The sequence below is a fragment of the Dryas octopetala genome, chromosome 9 (assembly GCF_963921425.1).
Source record: "Dryas octopetala chromosome 9, drDryOcto1.1, whole genome shotgun sequence".
NCBI lineage: Eukaryota > Viridiplantae > Streptophyta > Magnoliopsida > Rosales > Rosaceae > Dryas > Dryas octopetala.
The window spans coordinates 16,775,561-16,794,213 of NC_141374.1; the positions used below are offsets into that span (position 1 = coordinate 16,775,561).

The 18,653-nt window shown below is 37.7% G+C and overlaps 5 protein-coding genes, 1 non-coding gene and 2 pseudogenes across 7 annotated transcripts; 5 read left to right on the top strand and 3 right to left on the bottom strand.

The window, feature by feature from the left end:
* Positions 1-10: 10 nt before the first annotated feature.
* Positions 11-3,079, bottom strand: OTP87 (pentatricopeptide (PPR) repeat-containing protein). Its single transcript, XM_086227542.1, has one exon. The coding sequence runs from the start codon at positions 3,003-3,005 to the stop codon at positions 291-293; it is 2,715 nt and encodes a 904-aa protein (XP_086083668.1). The 5' UTR covers positions 3,006-3,079; the 3' UTR covers positions 11-290.
* Positions 3,080-3,126: 47 nt separating this feature from the next.
* On the top strand, positions 3,127-3,207 carry TRNAL-CAG (transfer RNA leucine (anticodon CAG)). The gene has a single exon. It is a non-coding gene; the product is annotated as a tRNA-Leu (tRNA).
* A 1,117-nt stretch (positions 3,208-4,324) lies between these two features.
* On the top strand, positions 4,325-5,445 carry LOC147274949 (glutathione S-transferase U9-like). The gene is made up of 2 exons (XM_086257556.1): positions 4,325-4,803; positions 4,915-5,445. The coding sequence occupies exons 1-2, from the start codon at positions 4,477-4,479 to the stop codon at positions 5,290-5,292; spliced, it is 705 nt and encodes a 234-aa protein (XP_086113682.1). The 5' UTR covers positions 4,325-4,476; the 3' UTR covers positions 5,293-5,445.
* A 389-nt stretch (positions 5,446-5,834) lies between these two features.
* LOC147274950 (glutathione S-transferase U9-like) lies at positions 5,835-7,461 on the bottom strand (annotated as a pseudogene). The gene is made up of 3 exons (XR_015124262.1): positions 7,289-7,461; positions 6,726-7,172; positions 5,835-6,624 (listed from the first exon to the last, which is right to left on the bottom strand). The product of XR_015124262.1 is annotated as a glutathione S-transferase U9-like (transcript).
* Positions 7,462-8,216: 755 nt separating this feature from the next.
* Positions 8,217-8,928, top strand: LOC147274951 (glutathione S-transferase U9 pseudogene; annotated as a pseudogene).
* Positions 8,929-10,790: 1,862 nt separating this feature from the next.
* LOC147274952 (large ribosomal subunit protein eL34) lies at positions 10,791-12,591 on the bottom strand. The gene is made up of 4 exons (XM_086256153.1): positions 12,437-12,591; positions 11,882-11,961; positions 11,170-11,279; positions 10,791-11,023 (listed from the first exon to the last, which is right to left on the bottom strand). Exons 1-4 carry the CDS (start codon positions 12,513-12,515, stop codon positions 10,930-10,932), a joined length of 363 nt encoding a protein of 120 aa, XP_086112279.1. The 5' UTR covers positions 12,516-12,591; the 3' UTR covers positions 10,791-10,929.
* A 141-nt stretch (positions 12,592-12,732) lies between these two features.
* Positions 12,733-15,158, top strand: LOC147274953 (Tetratricopeptide repeat (TPR)-like superfamily protein). Its single transcript, XM_086256152.1, has one exon. It carries the CDS (start codon positions 12,791-12,793, stop codon positions 14,720-14,722), a length of 1,932 nt encoding a protein of 643 aa, XP_086112278.1. The 5' UTR covers positions 12,733-12,790; the 3' UTR covers positions 14,723-15,158.
* A 321-nt stretch (positions 15,159-15,479) lies between these two features.
* On the top strand, positions 15,480-18,249 carry LOC147274954 (alpha/beta-Hydrolases superfamily protein). The gene is made up of 4 exons (XM_086257202.1): positions 15,480-15,767; positions 16,515-16,830; positions 17,181-17,340; positions 17,591-18,249. Exons 1-4 carry the CDS (start codon positions 15,522-15,524, stop codon positions 18,060-18,062), a joined length of 1,194 nt encoding a protein of 397 aa, XP_086113328.1. The 5' UTR covers positions 15,480-15,521; the 3' UTR covers positions 18,063-18,249.
* Positions 18,250-18,653: the final 404 nt, after the last annotated feature.

Here is an 18,653-nt window from a genome sequence, read left to right on the forward strand (position 1 = left end):
AATGGCGTTCTGAAACTTGCATATTTCATTTTATTCCTGCACTGGGAACATTTGAAAGGTTGTATGAATCAAACAACACAATTAAATCATGTAAACATAAGAATGAGAATATATCCAAAAGTATGCAGCATAAAGTGAACCATTGAATATCTTATTTCTTGAAGTCCATTGTTCTGATTTGCTCACTCCTTTTGTTGGTTGACTTTTACTGTAATTCGCGTGTAAAGTTCAAAGCTAAAAGATCAAAATCACTGACCGGTGAGACTAACCAATAGCAGCATAATTGTAGTTCACACTAAGCTCCAACCAGGTTCCTTCCTCGTACCAGTTCCCTTAATCTGGCTTCTAATCTTCAGGACTTCTTCCCACTGGCCCACATCTGCCCATATGTTTGAAAGGGATACATATGTGCCGGCATCACATGGCTCCAACTCCATAACCTTTTCAGCTGCTAGCTTTCCAAGCTCCAAATCTCCATGTACTTTGCAAGCAGCAAGCAGTGTTCCCCATAAGAAAGCATCAGGTTCAAAAGGCATATTGTTAATGAACCTTTCAGCCTCTTTCAGTCTTCCAGCTCGGCCAAGAAGATCAACCATACAGGCATAGTGACGAAAACCAGGCTCTATTCCATAGTCTTTAGCCATCAAATTAAAATAGAAATAAGCTTCTTCAACCAATCCGTTATGGCTACAAGCAGATAAAACTCCAACAAAAGTCACTGGATCAGGTCTGATTCCTTGTTCCCTCAAAAGCTCGTAGACTCTTAGAGCCTCTGCACCTTTCCCGTGTTGACCATAGCTCACAATCATTGCTGTCCAACAAATTAAATCAGGGTTCTCAATTTGATCAAATGCTTTGCGGCAATCTTCAATGCTTCCACATTTTGAGTACATTGTCACTAGTGAACTGCCAACGGAAACATCTGAATTGATGCCAATTTTCATGATGTGGGCATGCAGTTGAGTCCCAATGCTTGAACTATCCAAAAGTGCAATGGCCCCAAGAATGGATGAAATTGTGAAGGAGTCAATGGTCAAATCAGCCATCATCAAATCATGGAATAGCAACAGTGCCTCTTCGATGTACCCATTTTGGGCATACCCTGAAACCAAGGAAGAGCATGCAACCTGATCCTTTTGGGGAAGCATATCAAACACTCTCCTTGCCAATTCTAGAGCACTGCATTTTGAGTACATGGTCACAATTGCACTACCAACAAGTACATCTTTTCCAACTCCTGCACGGAGAGCATGACCATGAATTTCCTTACCAATCAGTAAGGAACGAGAAGCAGAACATGAACATGCGGTTAGAATTGCAGTTAAAGTCATCTGGTCAGGTATAATTTCTTCAGATGGCATCTCTCTATATAACTGAAGGGCTTGATCTGCAAATCCATGTTCTGCAAAACCAACAATCATTGAGGCCCATGAAACATTGTCTTTGTCAGGAATTTTCTGAAAAACTTTGTAAGATTCCTCTAGACTATCACACTTTGAGTACATTGTGAAAAGAGAACAACCAACAGAAACATCAAAGACCAGCCCCATTTTAAGAGTGTGGCTATGGATCTGTCTCCCTAGAATCAAACAATCTATGATACTCAAGACACTAGAAGTACAAAACTTATCTGGTCTCACACTTTCCTGTAACATTCTCTGGAACAATTCAATTGCCCTTCCATAATATTGATTCTGGGCAAAAGAAGATATCATTGCAGCCCATGTACCCAGATCCTTTATAGTCCCCATCTCTATGAACACCATCTCAGATAGATCAACTGCTCCTATTTTTGAATACACATTAATTAAAGCAGACCCTACAGCTGCAGCTGAATAGAACCCAGTTTTAAATAACAGAGAATGAATTTGGATTGCCACTTCGGTCATAATTGGATTAGCACACGCAGCAAGTACACTAGTTACAGTGTACTTATTTATTTTCTCCCCCATTTTTCTCATATTGCTGAAAAAATTGAGGGCAGAAATAGGATCATCATTATGCACAAAACCGGAAATGATGGCAGTCCAAGACACCACATTACGGGTTGGCATACGTAAGAATTCCTTGACAGCTTCATTCATTTTTCCACATTTGGCATATAAATCTACAATAGTTGTTCCAACAAAGACATCTTCTGCACCGCACTTAATCACCCACCCTTGAACTACCTTCCCAATCTCAATTTCTTCAAGTGCAGCACAGGCAGTAAAAACACTAGAAAACGTAAAATTATTTGGCAACAAATATCCACGACACATTTGGCGAAAAAGATACAAAGCAACCCTGTTCTCTCCATTTCTCACAGCCCCAGAAATAATAGCATTCCAACTCACAACATTCTGGCATGAAACATCATGAAACACCCTCAAAGAATCTTCAAAGCTGCAATTTTTAGCAAACAAGTCTATCATTCCAGCTTGAATGTATCCATTCGGAAAGAACCCATTTTTCATTGCAAGTGAATAAACCTGCTTACCCAAAATAGGAGCTTGCAAGGCAGTGCAAGCTGAAAGAACACTCCCATAGGTAAACTCATCAGGCTCAAAACCGGAAGAACGCATCCTACAAAATATCTCCCATGATTTCTCAAATAACGAGTTCTGGTTATAACCCGAAATCATGATATTCCATGAAATAACATTTCGGTCAGCAATTAAATCAAACAACTTCAGTGCGTCAACCATGGCAGCGGATTTACAGTACGAATCAAGTAAAGAATTCGCGACGAACATATTGGATTGCAATAAACCAATTCTGAGAAAATGGGTGTGTAAGATTTTAGTGTTTCTTACAGTACACTGTCTTGATTTTGTATAATCATTGAATAATTGAGAGGGGTCAAAAAGACTTGGACTTTGGTCGTCTTCGCTGGGAAAAAGAGATGGGTGATTAACAACGGCAAGCGAGGATAGGAAATTGGGAGTGGAGAGTGAGATTTTGGAGGGGAATTGAATATTGAGCAGAGAATTCATTTGGGTTCGTACAGAGGAGAGGGAGAGCATAGTGACTGATCATTTTTGAAGAAACGCGGAAACGCAATCAAGCGGTAATAAACTGATACTCGTGCGTGGCCAGCATGTAGCAACAAATAATAATAATAGAGCCGTTCATCTGACACAAGCAGTCAAGATGGCCGAGTTGGTCTAAGGCGCCAGTTTCAGGTACTGGTCCGAAAGGGCATGGGTTCGAATCCCATTCTTGACATCGTTTTTACTTTTTTTCTTTTTTGTGCATATAATTTTGAGTTTCAAGTGAATTTACTATTTTGCGAATTTCTAATCACACATTCTACGGATAATATAGCTATAATTTAAACAGGTGCTTCATTGATAAAATAGTGATCATGAGACGACTGATAAACTAAAATATCTAGATACGAATCCTTACACACTTTTGCTATGCATGCACTTGTGTTTTCAGATTTCCATGTGTGGTTTAAGGACGGTCCTACTTGGCGGCTGTCTAATGTAATTATCTTATGATGTCATACAGCTATAAATAAAAAATAAATAAAGCCTCTTTGTTACAAAAACTTTATTACAAAATAATATAAGATGGTCTTAATTTTAAATTATTGACAAATTTAAATTGCATGTAACCCTAATAAAAACTTAAAACTAATACAAGTCCAACACATCCAAATAAAAGATGAAACTAACACAAGTCTAACCCACACAAAATTAAAAACTGAAACTAATACAAGTTTAACTCATCCCAAATAGCTTCAGCAAGTACTAAACTGAAATTGCAAACTGAAATTGCAACTACAAACATATTTTCACTACACTTTAGACAAATAAAAGTTTTATATACCAGAAAAACTAAGAGAATTTGAGAGAAGAAAATTCAAAACAAACAAAATTAAAAAAAAAAAAAACAAAATGAAACTAAACTAAATAAACCAAGTGACCTAAAAATTATAAATATTATATTTTAACAATAAATATACTATAGATTAAGTAGAATGCATTGTCATGCATTCTACACTAATTTACAAGTAAAAAATAATCGTGTGATGTGATCCGCGTGTTAGAATAAAACGTAGATAGCACCTCAATCTCTAATTTCATTCCAAAGATATGCAATTTTGCTTCCCCTTTTCTTTTTATTTGACTCAGTCAGTGTTTGACAAAAGTGGCCAAATGCAAGCAAATCTTTCACAAGTTCCAAGAAATCATATATAATCCAATCTTTTTATTAATTACTACTCCCACAAAAATTGGTTACCTTCCAATTATTTTATGCATCAAGAGTCAAGAGTCCAGACCAAGAAAATTTGTACTTACTTTAGTATTGTAGACTTGTAGTACCAATTTTATGAGTTGTCTTTTTGACTAGGGAAGTGGCGCAGTTGTACAGTTGAAATGTCATATGGCCAGCCATCTGCCTAACATTGGTTAGATCTCTATATAAAGAAGAATTGCAGTATCATGAACTCAGAATCAAAGCAAGAAGTGTGAGAGAAAGAGAGAGATGACAGGGAAAAGCAGTGAGAGTGTGATAGTACATGGGATGTGGGCAAGCCCTTTCTCTAAGAGGGTGGAACTAGCCCTTAAAGTGAAGGGCATACCCTATGAATATGTGGAAGAAGATTTCAAGAACAAGACCCCAGAACTGCTCAAGTACAACCCTGTCTACAAGAAAATTCCTGTACTTGTTCACAATGGAAAGCCCCTTGCTGAGTCCCTTATCATCCTTGAATATATTGAAGATACCTGGAAAAATGGTCCTCACCTTCTCCCAGAGGATCCCTACAAAAGGGCACAAGTCCGCTTCTGGGTTGATTTTGTCCATTCAAAGGTGAGCCTCCAATCTCCATTCTAGCTTTTGTTGAAACTTGTGTTTTTTTTTTTTGGTCAAAAACTTGTGTTGTTAATACAAAGACTAATGTTTGTGAGTTATTGAGTGCAGTTTTCTGACATCATGATGACAGTGATTAAAACTGAGGGGGAGACACAAGAGAAAGCCCTGAATCAGGTTTATGAACTACTGAAGGTGCTTGATGAGGGAATCAAGTGCTTTTTTCCAGATGGGATTCCAACTTTTGAGGCTAAGAATTTGGGGCTCCTAGAAGTTGTAGCAAGTTCAGTGCTTTGCCCTTTTAAAGCTACAGAAGAAGTCCTTGGTCTGAAAATTATAGACCCAGAGAGGACTCCTCTGCTATTCTCTTTGGTGGAAGCTCTGAGAGAGCTGCCTGTGGTGAAAGAGACAACCCCTTCTCATGAAAAGATAGTGGCAATTCTTGGGCCCTGGAGACAGAGTTTCATCAATCCTCCTCATGCATCTTAATCTTAAAATTACATCCATTGGTGTTTCCATGTTGTTGTTGTTGTTGATGTTGTTTGTGTGACCCTTTTGCATGTGTTAGATGTGGTTGCACTGTGGAACCTCTATGATGTTATTCCATATGAATAAAATATATGAAATAAGTTGCTTTACTACTTTGATCCGAGTAATATATGACTTTTCTTTTAAAGGGTGAAGTTATTTTGTTGATTTGAGATCTGATATCAAATTTTCAACAAATTATACTTACTGTTGTATGATGACAAAGAAACGACAGTGAACACACTTAAGAAAAGAAAACAGTAAAGACACTTCAGGCAGTGATTGATGATGACTGATGAGATGAACAAAATTGACCATCTAGGCTCCATAAGAAATTGGAAATTGATACCATGCTAATTCATCAAGACAAATCATACACTTTTGATTTTTTGTTAGAGACAAAGTCAATGTAGACTATTAACGGGTTAATTATGCATATAAAAATTGATTTTCAATAGAAACAAGCAGATACAATGAACTTGAGTATAACTCAGTAGTAAGACTTAATGCCTTGAAAGAAAAACTTTGCTTGCAAATAGAATTTCAAATACAAAACAGAGTTTAATACAAGTGGCCTAATCACAATAAGCTAAGGGTAAGAAACTTGGCCAGCATAACCCAAACAAATAGGCACGATATTTGTCTATGCTTATTAACAAAAACAGAAGAACCACGAGGTTGGGGACAAGATAGCTGACTTCTCACTGGTGCTTATTATACAAATACAGGGGCAGAGGAAATAAGAGTACTTCTTCAAACACCAAAAAGATATTCCAAATTTTGGATTTGGCCTCATTTTTATTTGTCATGTCATCTATGACATCATTTAATATCCAAAATTTGAAGTCCACTTTGGTGCCTCTATTACTTAGAAAAATGTTAACCTAGTAGACTAGCACAAGATGACAAGGTCAAGCAGCAGGAGATTTATTAAGGGCATTATTTCTGAAAAAGTGAAGAACTGCTACTAGCTTTTCATGAGGGGTTAACTCTTTCAGACTTTCACCATAGGCAGCTCATTTAGTGCTGTAATCCAAGAAAATATAAGTGGATTTTTCTCTGGGTCTATAATTTTCATACCAAGCACATCTTCCTGAACTTTATGAAGGCCAAATGCTGAAATCATCACAATGTCCAGAAGTCCCAAATTCGTACTGTAGTCAATAAAAGGCTTGCCATTTGGGAAAAAGTCCTTGATGCCCTCTTCGTCTTTAATTTCTCAAACAATTCCTTGATGGCTTTCTCTTGTACTTCTCCATCAGACCTGCATGCCAAGGCCATAGTCTCAAATACCTGAACTCAAAACTTGTAATCATTAGTCCACTTTTTTAGCCTAGAAAGCTCATTTCTTTGACAAATTAAGAGAACTCAATGCATATGCAACTTAAATAAACCTGTTGGTGGACATAGCTGACCCAGAATCGAACTTGGGCCCTGTTGTAAGGATCCTCAGGCACAAGTGTAGGACCAGTTTTCCATGTTTCATCAATGTATTCGAGGATGATGAGTAACTCAGCAATAGGCTTTCCATTGTGAACAAGTACAGGAACCTTTTTGTGAACAGGATTGTATTTGAGGAGTAATGGGCTCTTGTTGATCAAATCTTCTTCCACAAACTCAAAGGGAATGCCTTTTGCTTTCAGGGCCAGTTCCACCCTTTTGGAGAAAGGGCTAGCCCACAATCCATGCAGAGTCACCTTCTTTTCCTCTTCCATCTCTCTTTCACTCTCTTTCTCAGTTTTCGCTTGGAGATACTATTGAGTAACATGTTACTAGCAGCTTTATATACAGTTCCACTTATCTTCTTAACTTGTCTGTCAAGTCTTTATAAAGAAATCATCCTACAAAAGGAATAGAAACAATCCATTCTGAAGAAAAATATGCTCTTAAAATATTACTTTGATCGTCATATAATCTCATAGAAAAATAATGAATATAGTTGTATCCATATAGCTACCCTTTGTTAGGATTTCATATTCCCTTTGGTCATGTGAAAAGAACATCACCATGATTTCTTTTAATTAAATTGCATTTGTGACAAGGGTCATTGACTAACCAATGGATCAGTTCCCTCTTCCTCAAGGAGCTGTGGTCATCCAGATATGAAAAATGTTACGATGTTGACTTTTGATAAACAGAGGACCTACAATGTAACATGCAGCATTGATGCAAACGCTAAACACATGAAAATAGTCCACTAAAACTTTCTGAAAGAAAGTCGAACAGAAAAAGACAACGTTTTTGTACAATTAGCTGTAAGTTATTCATGGAAATGTTGTAAGATAATTTGAACTCCTATGGAAATGCTCTATAAATGTTTAATAATGGCTTCTTGAAGGAATGTATAACTATTAATCTGACCAAAAGAAACAAAAGAAGATAAGAACTGCATTTTTCTGGTCAATGAGCTTATCACCAGTGTTTGGTAAATGGAAGAATTCTTTTGATGTTCTTTTATATCACAACTTCACATGAAAAGTGCACTACTAATATTTTTATGACCAAGAAAATTGTATAACCATTTGTTTTTATGTCTAGCACTGCACAACTATTGATATGGACTGAGGCTCCACTCACCTGAAAAGTTGAGATCAGCATTCTTATGTTTTAGACAGATTTGTCAAACAAGTTAACGAGAGAAAATGAACATCAGAGCAAAAAGTCAGAGAGAGAGAGAGAGAAATGTAAGATAATGCGTTTAATCTTATTGCGCAAGAAAACATGGTCAAACTTAAAAGAATTCCTTCCTTAATTTCTCTAAAAGCATCTTTGCTTGCAACTCACACCAAAACATGACAAAAGGTACATGATAAGATCTATATAAAGGTTAATTAGCCTCATAAACCTGAACCCAAAAATCTAGGCCATTACTTGGAGAAGGAGAGATGGAAGAGGAAAACAGAATAAAACTACATGGAATGTGGGCTAGTACTTACTCTAAGAGGGTGGAACTGGCCCTCAGACTTAAAGGCATACCTTATGAGTACATAGAGGAAGATTTGAGCAACAAGAGCCAACTGCTCCTTAAGTACAATCCAGTTCATAAGAAGGTCCCTGTACTTGTCCACAACTTGGAAAATTGAACCTAGGATCCTGCCTGAAGATCCATACAAAAGAGCCAAAGTTCGATTCTGGGCAAGTTTTATCCATCAACAGGTGAGACAATGCTACTCTATAACATCAATACATGCAAATAATGGCCAATCCTAACTTGTTTCGTTAATACAGTTGTTCGAGAGCATGAGCCGAGTGCTGACAAGTCATGGTGAAGCAAAAGAAAAAGCTCTGAAGGAAGTGTTTGAGAGACTGAAAGTGTTTGAAGAAGGAATGAAGGAGTATCTTCCAGGAGGCGCTTCTTTCACTAACGGCGAGAGTTTGGGACTCCTAGACATATTGATGGTTGCAACATTTGGCCCTCACAAAGCTCATGAACAAGTCTTGGGTGTCAAAATGATGGATCCAGATAGGAATCCACTGCTATTTTCATGGGTTACAGCTTTGAACGAGCATCAGTTGGTGAAAGAATTACACCCTCCTTATGACAAGCTTGTGGAACTCCTTCAGTTTATTAAACAAAATGGACCCATATCCAAGTAAAAGTTTATCTGTGTCTAGCACTCTAGCTGCTTCATCTTTTCATTTCTGTAGAAAAATAAGTGGTGGAGAAAATCTTTGCATATACCTTTCTGGTTTTTGCTATTGAAGATCTCTCTAATGGTTGCTGAACTTTGTTTGCAATAAAGCCTTTGCGCAATTATATCTGCGTCCATTCAATACCATCCATGAAACAAGGAGCTTCAATTCTTAAATAGTTGAATGAATATAGATGAGTATTGTATTCACTGGAATGATTATGTCAACTAAGAAACTCATTCAAATTTATAACAAAAAGAATGACAGTGGTACTTTAGATCATCAATATATATCAACATTGTGGCCTTAATTTTCCCAGGAATATTAATTATGACAAATTAAGTTCATTACGTGATAAAGGACTAAGCATATACATATGGTCAAAAACACACAATATATATAGGCTTCGATTGCACACAACACTTGATACCCAATATTAGCAATTCCACATGCAATAAACCCAAATGCTTAATCTGAATACTTGTTAGACCAAATACAAGCATGAAAACAACTCATGGCTCGAAAGAATCAACCTATTCACCTTCATTAGAGAGGTTGAATATTTGAATTTGAATGAGATTGTATTATCTATACAAGTGGAGCCCACCTTCATTAGAGAGGTGCTACTTATGCACAAGTAAGCAGGCATAGCTATTTTTCATTTAAGAGAAAAAAAAAAAAAAAAAAAAAACCCCACTGAAAGCTAATTAAAATGAGTGAATTTGGTCATAGAAGCTACTTTCAGTAGTGGAAATGTCAACCTCTTAGTGTTTTTTTCATAATTGAATCCTGATTCCCTCATGTTGTTCATATGGACAGACTTATCACTTATGATATAATCTTGTTTTCTACATGTTATTTCAGGTTTTAATTCATTATTAATAAGTCAGTTGTCATCCCAAACCATCCTTTGAGTATTCTTAGTAATATAATTTACAATTCACAGGTAATTACAACCTATCCTTTCGGCAATCTGTTCTCCAATGTCAACGTGCATGCTATTTTATGCACATTATTTCCCACTTATATGGAGTTTCTCAACATGCAAATGTATACCAAATGCAAGCAATCTGTCACAAAGTTCCAACTTCAATTCCAAGAAATCATATATAATCTCTTCTCTCTCTCTCTCTCTCTCTCTCTCTCTCTCTCTCTCTCTCTCTCTCTCTCTCTCTCTCTCTCTCTCTCTCTCTCTCAAATACCAAAAGCTATGATCCCCACAACAAACATACAAACAGATGATCTGACGCCCTTGAGATCGAGAGGTCATCACCCTATGCCGCCATTACACCGCATACTAGAAGCAATAGGAAGCAAACTAGAAGCAATAGGTAGCACACCAAAATCAACATGAAGCACATGAAAGTGTTGAACAAGGAATGAAGGAGTATCAAAGAAGCTCACAAACTTTCACTAACGGCGAGAGTTTGGGACTCTATAGATGGTTGCAACAATTGGCCCTTATGAACAAGTCTTTGGTGTCAAAATGATGGATCCAGCTAGGAATCCACGCCTATTTTCATGAGTTAGGGATGTAAAATGGGTCGGGCCGGGCTTGTTCGAGCATCAGTTGGTGAAACTGTGAAAGAATTACACCCTCCTTATGACAAGCTTGTGGGACTCCCTTCAGTTTATTAAACAAAATGGACCCATTTCCTAGTAAAGTTGAACTGTGTTTAGCACTCTAGCTGCTTCATCTTTTCATACTTCTGTAGAAAAATAAGTGGTGGAGAAAATCTTTTCATAAACTGGGTTTTAGCACTTTGAGCAATTATATCTGTGTCCATCCAATACCATCCATGAAACAAGGAGCTTTAATTCTTAAATAGTAGAATGAATATAGATGAGTATTGTATTCATTGAAATTATAATGTCAACTAGGAAACTCATTCAAATTTATCAAAAAGTTGACAACTATCGTTCCAGATAAACAAAGAAAGGTCCTTCTCTATGACTCCTTACTCCTTAGCTCCTTGATGCCTGCTTTTCTTTTGCCTTCTGAATCTTCAAAACCTTCTTCACAATCTTCTGCTCTTCCACCAAAAAGGCTCGGATTATCCTGCAAAACAAGAAAAAAATGACATCAATAATAAAAAAGATTAAAAGAAAAAAAAGGTTCTATCTGTAACCCTGTCAAAATAAACACCACACAAGTGCCCAAATATACCTAAGAACTTGATAGCTTAAATTTCTGGAAATACAAACCTCTCTCTGACGGCTCCACCCGACAGCACACCCCCATAAGCACGATTCACAGTCCTCCTGTTCCTTGATAGTCTAGACCTCTTATATTCAGCAGGTCTCAAGTGAGGAATCTGCAAATAGCAGATAGTGAGAAATAACACGGGGCTGTGCCTCAACACAGGGCATATAACCAAGCACAGAGTTTCTCAAGTCGATAGTGTTGGACTTGTGACACAAATGAAAAAGCAGCTAATAAATGAAGATCCAGAGTCACAGAACTGTATATAAAACAAGGTGGATTCATTCTTCATGGCACATGGGAACATGAAACTATTTTCATAGAATCAAACTCAATTTTAGTCCCAACTCTCAATTAATTGAATCCAAAAATTATATAAAGTTATCAGGAGACGTAAAATATAGACATGAATTCATCACATATAATTATCGGGAAAAAAGAATGACAGTGGTACTTCATACCAACAATATATATCAACATTGTGGCCTTAATTTTCCCAGAAATATTAATTATGACATATAAAGTTCATTACATGACAAAGAACTAAGCATATACATATGGTCAAAAACACATAATATATATAGGCTTGGATTGCACAAAACACTTGATACCCAATATTAGCAACCACATGCAATAAACCAAAATCTAATCTGAATACTTGTTAGACCAAATACAAGCATGAAAACAAGTCATGGCTCAAAAGAATGAACCCACCCCTTGGATTCTCTTTCCGGTAACAGGACACTTGGGTCCACTTGCTCTCTTCTTAGTGGTCTGATACACAAGCTTTCCACCTAAACATCAATTTTTCCAAGGAATAAGCAAAAACCCATCCGCACAAAGTTTCGTAGTATAAAATAAAATGAAAATGCAGGAAATGATTAGATTGTAATCCAAAAGAAAACTATTATGAATGACATACAAATGAGGAAACAAAATAACATAGTAAACCATGCAGCCTCTTCTCTTCACCGATTTGCATGTCAATAATCTTATCTACACAATGTGACCTCTAAATTTCTCTCATTTCAATTTTCCCTATATTATTGCAAATCCAAAAATCCATAAAAGAACACAATTTTTAAACATATACTAGGCTCTATAGATTCATCAAAAACTCTACTTTTGTGCTTTAACAGCAGATCAGACACTCACACTAAACAAGCCTAAGCCTATGAAAAACACACAAAGTTTGTACTTTGATTGCAAAGACACCAGCTTTAGCTCCACATAAACATATAATACCATGTCTTAGATTGTTAGAAGTACCAGGGGTTTTGACGACGCGGTGCTGGTTGGACTTGGTTGCATAGCTATGGCGCGTACGGTATGTGAGCCTCTGCACCATTTTCTCTTTCTCTCTCTGTGGTTAGAGCAGCTCTGTTTTGGGGGTAGAGTGAGAAAGCTAAAGTTAGAGCCTTAGAGGAGGAGACTCAGGTGCCCTAGGATCCAACGGCTGTCACGTGCTCTCTTTCAGCGGTCGAGATTTAATTTGTTTTTTATTTTTTGGGTGAAATTACCGTTTTGTTTATTAATTGAGTCCAAACTTGAAGTGGCATTACTAAAGGAAGAAACGGCTACTTTTAAAGAACCGCTACGTAAACATTCGCCTTTGACCTGAGAATGAACAGCGCGGAACAGCTTTGCGTGTCTTTGTTGAGCAAGTGCAAGACCCTCAAAACCGTGAAGCAAATCCACGCCTTTATGTGTAAGGCCGGCCTCGACTCCCATCCCTTGGTCTTCGGCAAACTCCTCCTCCGCTGTGCGGTCTCAATCTCCGACGCTCTCGACTATGCTCGCCGTATGTTCCTCCATTTTCGAGACCCAGATGCTTTCATGTACAATACCCTCATCCGTGGCCTCGCAGAATCTGATACCCCGCACAATGCGCTGGTTCTGTTCGTTGAAATGCGTCGAAAATGGTTTAACCCGCTTGATAGCTTCTCTTTCGCGTTTATACTTAAGGCGGCGGCGAATTGCCGGTCTTTGAGAGATGGGTTGCAGCTGCATTGTCAAGCTTTGAGCCATGGGCTTCATACCCATCTTTTTGTTGGGACGACTCTGATCAGTATGTATGCGGATTGTGGGCGTGTGAGTTGCGCGCGCAACGTGTTTGAGGAAATGTTTGAACCAAATGTGGTTGCGTGGAATGCGATTCTGACCGCGTGTTTTAGGTGTGGGGATGTGGAGGGTGCGGAGGCGATGTTTGATCGTATGCCTTTGAGGAATTTGACCTCGTGGAATATTGTGCTTGCTGGGTACGTGAAAGCGGATGAGCTTGAGCTGGCTAAGAAGGCGTTTTTGAAGATGTCATTGAAAGATGATGTGTCTTGGAGTACTATGATTGTTGGGTTTGCTCAAAATGGTTGTTTTGATGAGGCTTTTGGGTTTTTCAGGGAACTACTAAGGGAGGGAATCAGACCCAATGAGGCGAGCTTGACTGGGGTACTCTCTGCGTGTGCACAAGCTGGGGCTTTTGAGTTTGGTAAAATTCTACATGGGTTAGTAGAGAAGGCTGGGTTTCTTTGGATGATTTCAGTCAATAATGCACTCCTGGATACATACTCTAAATCTGGAAATGTGGGCATGGCTCAGTTGGTCTTTGAAAGAATGCCAGAGAAAAGGAGTATCGTTTCTTGGACTTCAATGATAGCAGCGCTTGCAATGCATGGTTATGGCAAAGAAGCAATTCAAGTTTTCCATAAGATGGAAGCGTCTGGAATTAGGCCTGATGGGATCACCTTCATTCCAGTTTTGTATGCTTGTAGTCATGCTGGATTTATCGATGAAGGATGCGAGTATTTCTCTAAGATGAGAGATATGTATGGTATAGAACCAGCTATTGAACATTACGGTTGTATGGTGGATCTATATGGTCGAGCTGGTAAACTACAGAAGGCCTATGATTTTGTATGTCAATTGCCAATATCTCCTAATGCTGTTATTTGGCGAACTCTTCTTGGGGCTTGTAGCATTCATGGTAACGTTGAGTTGGCAGAACAAGTGAAGGAAATGCTTTCCAAACTTGACCCCAGCAATTCTGGTGATCACGTTCTCTTGTCAAATATATATGCTGTTGCAGGGAAGTGGAAGGATGTTGCTGCTGTAAGAAAATCAATGGCTGACCAGAGGATTAAGAAAACTCCAGGATGGAGTGTGATCGAAGTTGACAAGGTCATGTATAGTTTTGTGGCTGGTGAAAAGACAAATAAGATTACTAAAGAGGCTTATGAGAAGTTAAGGGAGATAATGTTGAAACTTAGAGTTGGTGGAGGTTATGTTCCGGAGGTTGGGAGTGTTTTGCATGATATAGAAGAAGAGGATAAAGAAGATTCAGTGTTTAGCCACAGTGAGAAACTTGCTGTAGCTTTTGGGTTGGCAAGACTGCGTGAAGGAAGGATTATAAGGATTGTGAAGAATTTGCGGATTTGTAGGGACTGTCATACTATGATGAAGCTGATTTCTAAGGCTTATGGATTGGAGATAGTGGTGAGAGATAGAAGCCGCTTTCACTTCTTCAAAGATGGCTCTTGTTCTTGCAGAGATTACTGGTGAGTGGGGACAGACGAGAAGTACTTGAAAATAGTATAGCTCCTGTAAGTTAAGAGAGATCAAAGTCATGGAAGGATACTGACCCTGAAACCCAAGACAAGAAGGAATGCCAAGAAATTTGGCCTTGGGTTATATCATTGATCTAAATTTTGAAAACTGGTTCGAATGAAGCTGTGAGTTGAATCTGCTGGGAAAGTGTTGAAAACTGAAGATTAACTTCTAAATCAAGAAGAAGAAACTAAGTAGTGCAGATGGAGTAATTGTAGTGCTGCCAGAATTGTATTTAATTACCCCCAATTATTGTTGTCAACAATTTTCGTGATTCCTTGAAATGTACAGATTATATATACTGAACCCTCAAAATAATTGTACAGCTTATATGTACTGTGAATTTTCTCCAAAAATTGGAGCTTTTGCAAATGGGATGTTTGCAAACATTTGTGATAGTCGGCCAGCGAGGAAAGGAAGCAGATATTTCAGTGGATACTTTCGGGGACATCAACACATGGTTAGAGTTGCCATGTTATTGAAATGTTGAATATCTGATACTCGTTATTCTGTTCTAAACTTAACCCATCAATTATATAGTGTGAAAGTCATTAAGGTGAAGACGAAAACACAAAAATGAGAGTTAAAGTTCATTGAATTAAAAAGAAACAAACTTTAAAGTGCTTTTTTATAATTACCATTTGACCATTTACCAAATCTTTTTAGTGGCGGGAGGAAGGCCAACGGCAATATATGGAAAATTGTTGATAAATCTCAGTAAAAGCTAGTGGTCAGCGTCTTCCTCCACAACTCCATGTTCCTAAAATCATTGATCCTATCCCCTTCCTCTAAACCCTCTCTCAATTCCTGCACCATTTCCATGGCGTTCTCCGCAGCATTCTACACTTCTTCACAACCGTCCCTTACTCTTCCCTGCAAAACCAGTAAACCCAATTTCTCTCAGACTGCTTGCTTCCAGAGAACCCTGACAGTTAGGGCTTCAACCACCCTGGACTACTCCAAGCTCTCTGTGGACGATAAATCTTCAGGCCCATCAAAGGTCAGAGACTCAATTGTACTTTTTTCTTGCTTTCAGAATTCTGAAAATGCTTTTCTTGATTTCATTTTATTGATGTATGTCTCATTGTGCACATGGGTTTTAGAGCTGAGGTTTGGATTGTGGCTTCGATGATCTTGCATGTGTATGATTGTATGAATAATGAATGCTTAGGGACTTGAGAAAATTGAATGAATTTTTGAGTGAGTTAGGGGAATCCACAAAATTAAGCAATAACAACATAGAATTTTGGTTTTTTAAAGTTGTAACTCGTACAATTTACTTTGTTTTTTTGTTGGAATAAAAAACATACATAGATACATATCTAAATGAAGAAATAGGAATACATAAGACTTAGATCATTTCAGAGAAGATCTGAATAAGTTTACTTTCTGAAATATTGTTTTGAAGTTTGTATTTCTGCCACCCAGGTGACTCATTTCATTATCGACGTGGAACACAAGTTAATACTATGTTAAATTTCATGAAAAATTAGATGGAAGGATTCTATTTTATTTGATTTCGGCGAACTCTTTTTTTATCAGTTAGCAAATTGAATTTCACTAGAAGTGGATGTCACGTATATGGCAACAACATTTGGAAACTATAAGTTTGTCAATTGCAAGGGTATAGCTATATAGGGATCAGTGTATAAAGAAACACATGAATATTAAAATATGTAGAGCTATGTTATTGCATTGTACTATATGTTTGTCATCTTGCCTCACAAGTGAGTGTGCTTTGTTTCAGACCAATTGTTGGAAATGGAAATTCAAGGAAAATGATATTAACATCTACTATGAGGAGCATGAAAAGGAGAGAGAGGGTTCTTCTAAAAATATCCTTATGATACCAACCATTTCTGATGTTAGCACTGTTGAAGAATGGAGATCAGTAGCAAGTACTATTGTTCAGCAAAATGGTAATGTTAATTGGCGAGCAACCATTGTTGATTGGCCTGGTCTGGGGTACTCTGATAGACCAAAGATGGACTACACTGCTGATGTTATGGAGAAATTTTTGGTGGACTTCATTAATGCACCCGATGGCCCTATTAGCGGCTCAGGTTGATGAGTGACTACTTATCTATATTATCTGGGTTAATCATCAATTATGATGATACCGCTATAATTTATCTGCAATTTATATTCTATACCTTCATAACAAGATGTTTAGTAGCTTGTTTGTAAAGCATGCATATGTTGTGGTACTCGAACTTCTTAGCTAAACAGAATTACTTGAAACTATCATCATGCTTCCCTATCCCCATTGAATGGGGAAAAAGTAAATTTAAAGGTTGTTTTACTTTGTTATGGATTCTTGCCTTATCATGCTTATTGTCTACATCCGGAATTTTTTTATTTTTATATGCTTATATGAAATTTTACTTGCTAATAATCTCTTGCTATCAACCAGAAAATGAGTTTGTGGTATTTGGAGGAGGGCATGCAGCTACTTTAACTATTCGTGCTGCAAAACGGGGTGCAGTGAAGCCTAAAGCTATTGCTGCTATTGCACCCACCTGGGCTGGTCCCCTTCCTATTGTGTTTGGTCGGGATTCTAGCATGGAAACAAGGTATTCTAACTGAAAATCTCATATATAGATGGAAAACCTCCGACTTGCCTATTCTTGCCTATTCTTCGAAAGTGTGTGATGCTTCCTCTTGTTTCTATCTATCACATGTAGTTGGTCCACTTTAAACATTTTAAATAGATGTCTTCAATGGAAAGTGCTTTTTTTGTTTTCTCAAAACCATATGCAAGCACCAGACTTCTTTTGATCAATGAACCTGATTGATCTCTCCATTTGTTAACAAACATATCAGGTATGGACTGCTTAGGGGCACCTTAAGAGCCCCTGCTGTGGGCTGGATGATGTATAACATGCTTGTCAGCAATGAGAAGTCAATTGAATCTCAGTATAAATCCCATGTCTATTCAAATCCTGACAATGTGACCCCTGGAATTGTGGAAAGTAGATATGCACTTACGAAACGTAAAGGTGCTCGCTATGCACCTGCTTCTTTCTTGACTGGTCTCCTTGACCCTGTACTATCCCGAGAGGAATTTCTTGAACTCTTTGCAGATATGAGCAGAAGAAAGATACCAGTTATTGTCCTCTCAACTGAAGGATCTCCAAAAAGGTCAAAAGCAGAGATGGAAGCTCTCAGGCAAGCCGAGGGAGTGAGTAAGTTTGTTGAGGTGCCAGGTGCTCTTCTTCCACAAGAGGAGTATCCTGCTATGGTTGCAGAGGAGCTTTACCAGTTCTTGCAAGAAAATTTTGAATTCAAGGATTAGAGTTTGTTTTACATTGGCAGGTGTATTGTTTCCTTATACAACAGTTTTGTGATCTTTTCCCCCATTACTTGTCATACAAATTATGCAACATTGTAATTTATTCCCCTAGGAAAAATTGTATACAAATATGCATCTATACAAGCATTTTTTTTTCTTTTTTGCCGATAAATTTGGATAAACTTGTATACACTGTTTTCTGGTTTAAAATCATTCAGATTCCACTGTTGTATGTCTCTATTTTTAGTAGATGTACAGGAAAACATTTTTCAGTTGAAAGGAAGAGCCACTGTGATGACATTCTTACAATGCATAGGAATTGTGTTGTTATCTGCATAGTCAGAAAGCATCTAAGCTATTGCCTATGGAACCAGGTGGAAAGAAAAACCACATCTAAGCTTCCCGCAGTATTTGAATGTCAAGTCTTTCTAGTCTCCTTGAAAAGTCATTTTAGGGAAGCTCCAATTTGAAAATTTCATTTGTTTTTAGAATACTGTCAACTATATACTATTCTTTTCATTGAAAACCAGGTTTTCCTGGACCCTCTCTAAAGACTAAAACTATGCACTTTTGTTTACAATATATATATGTACA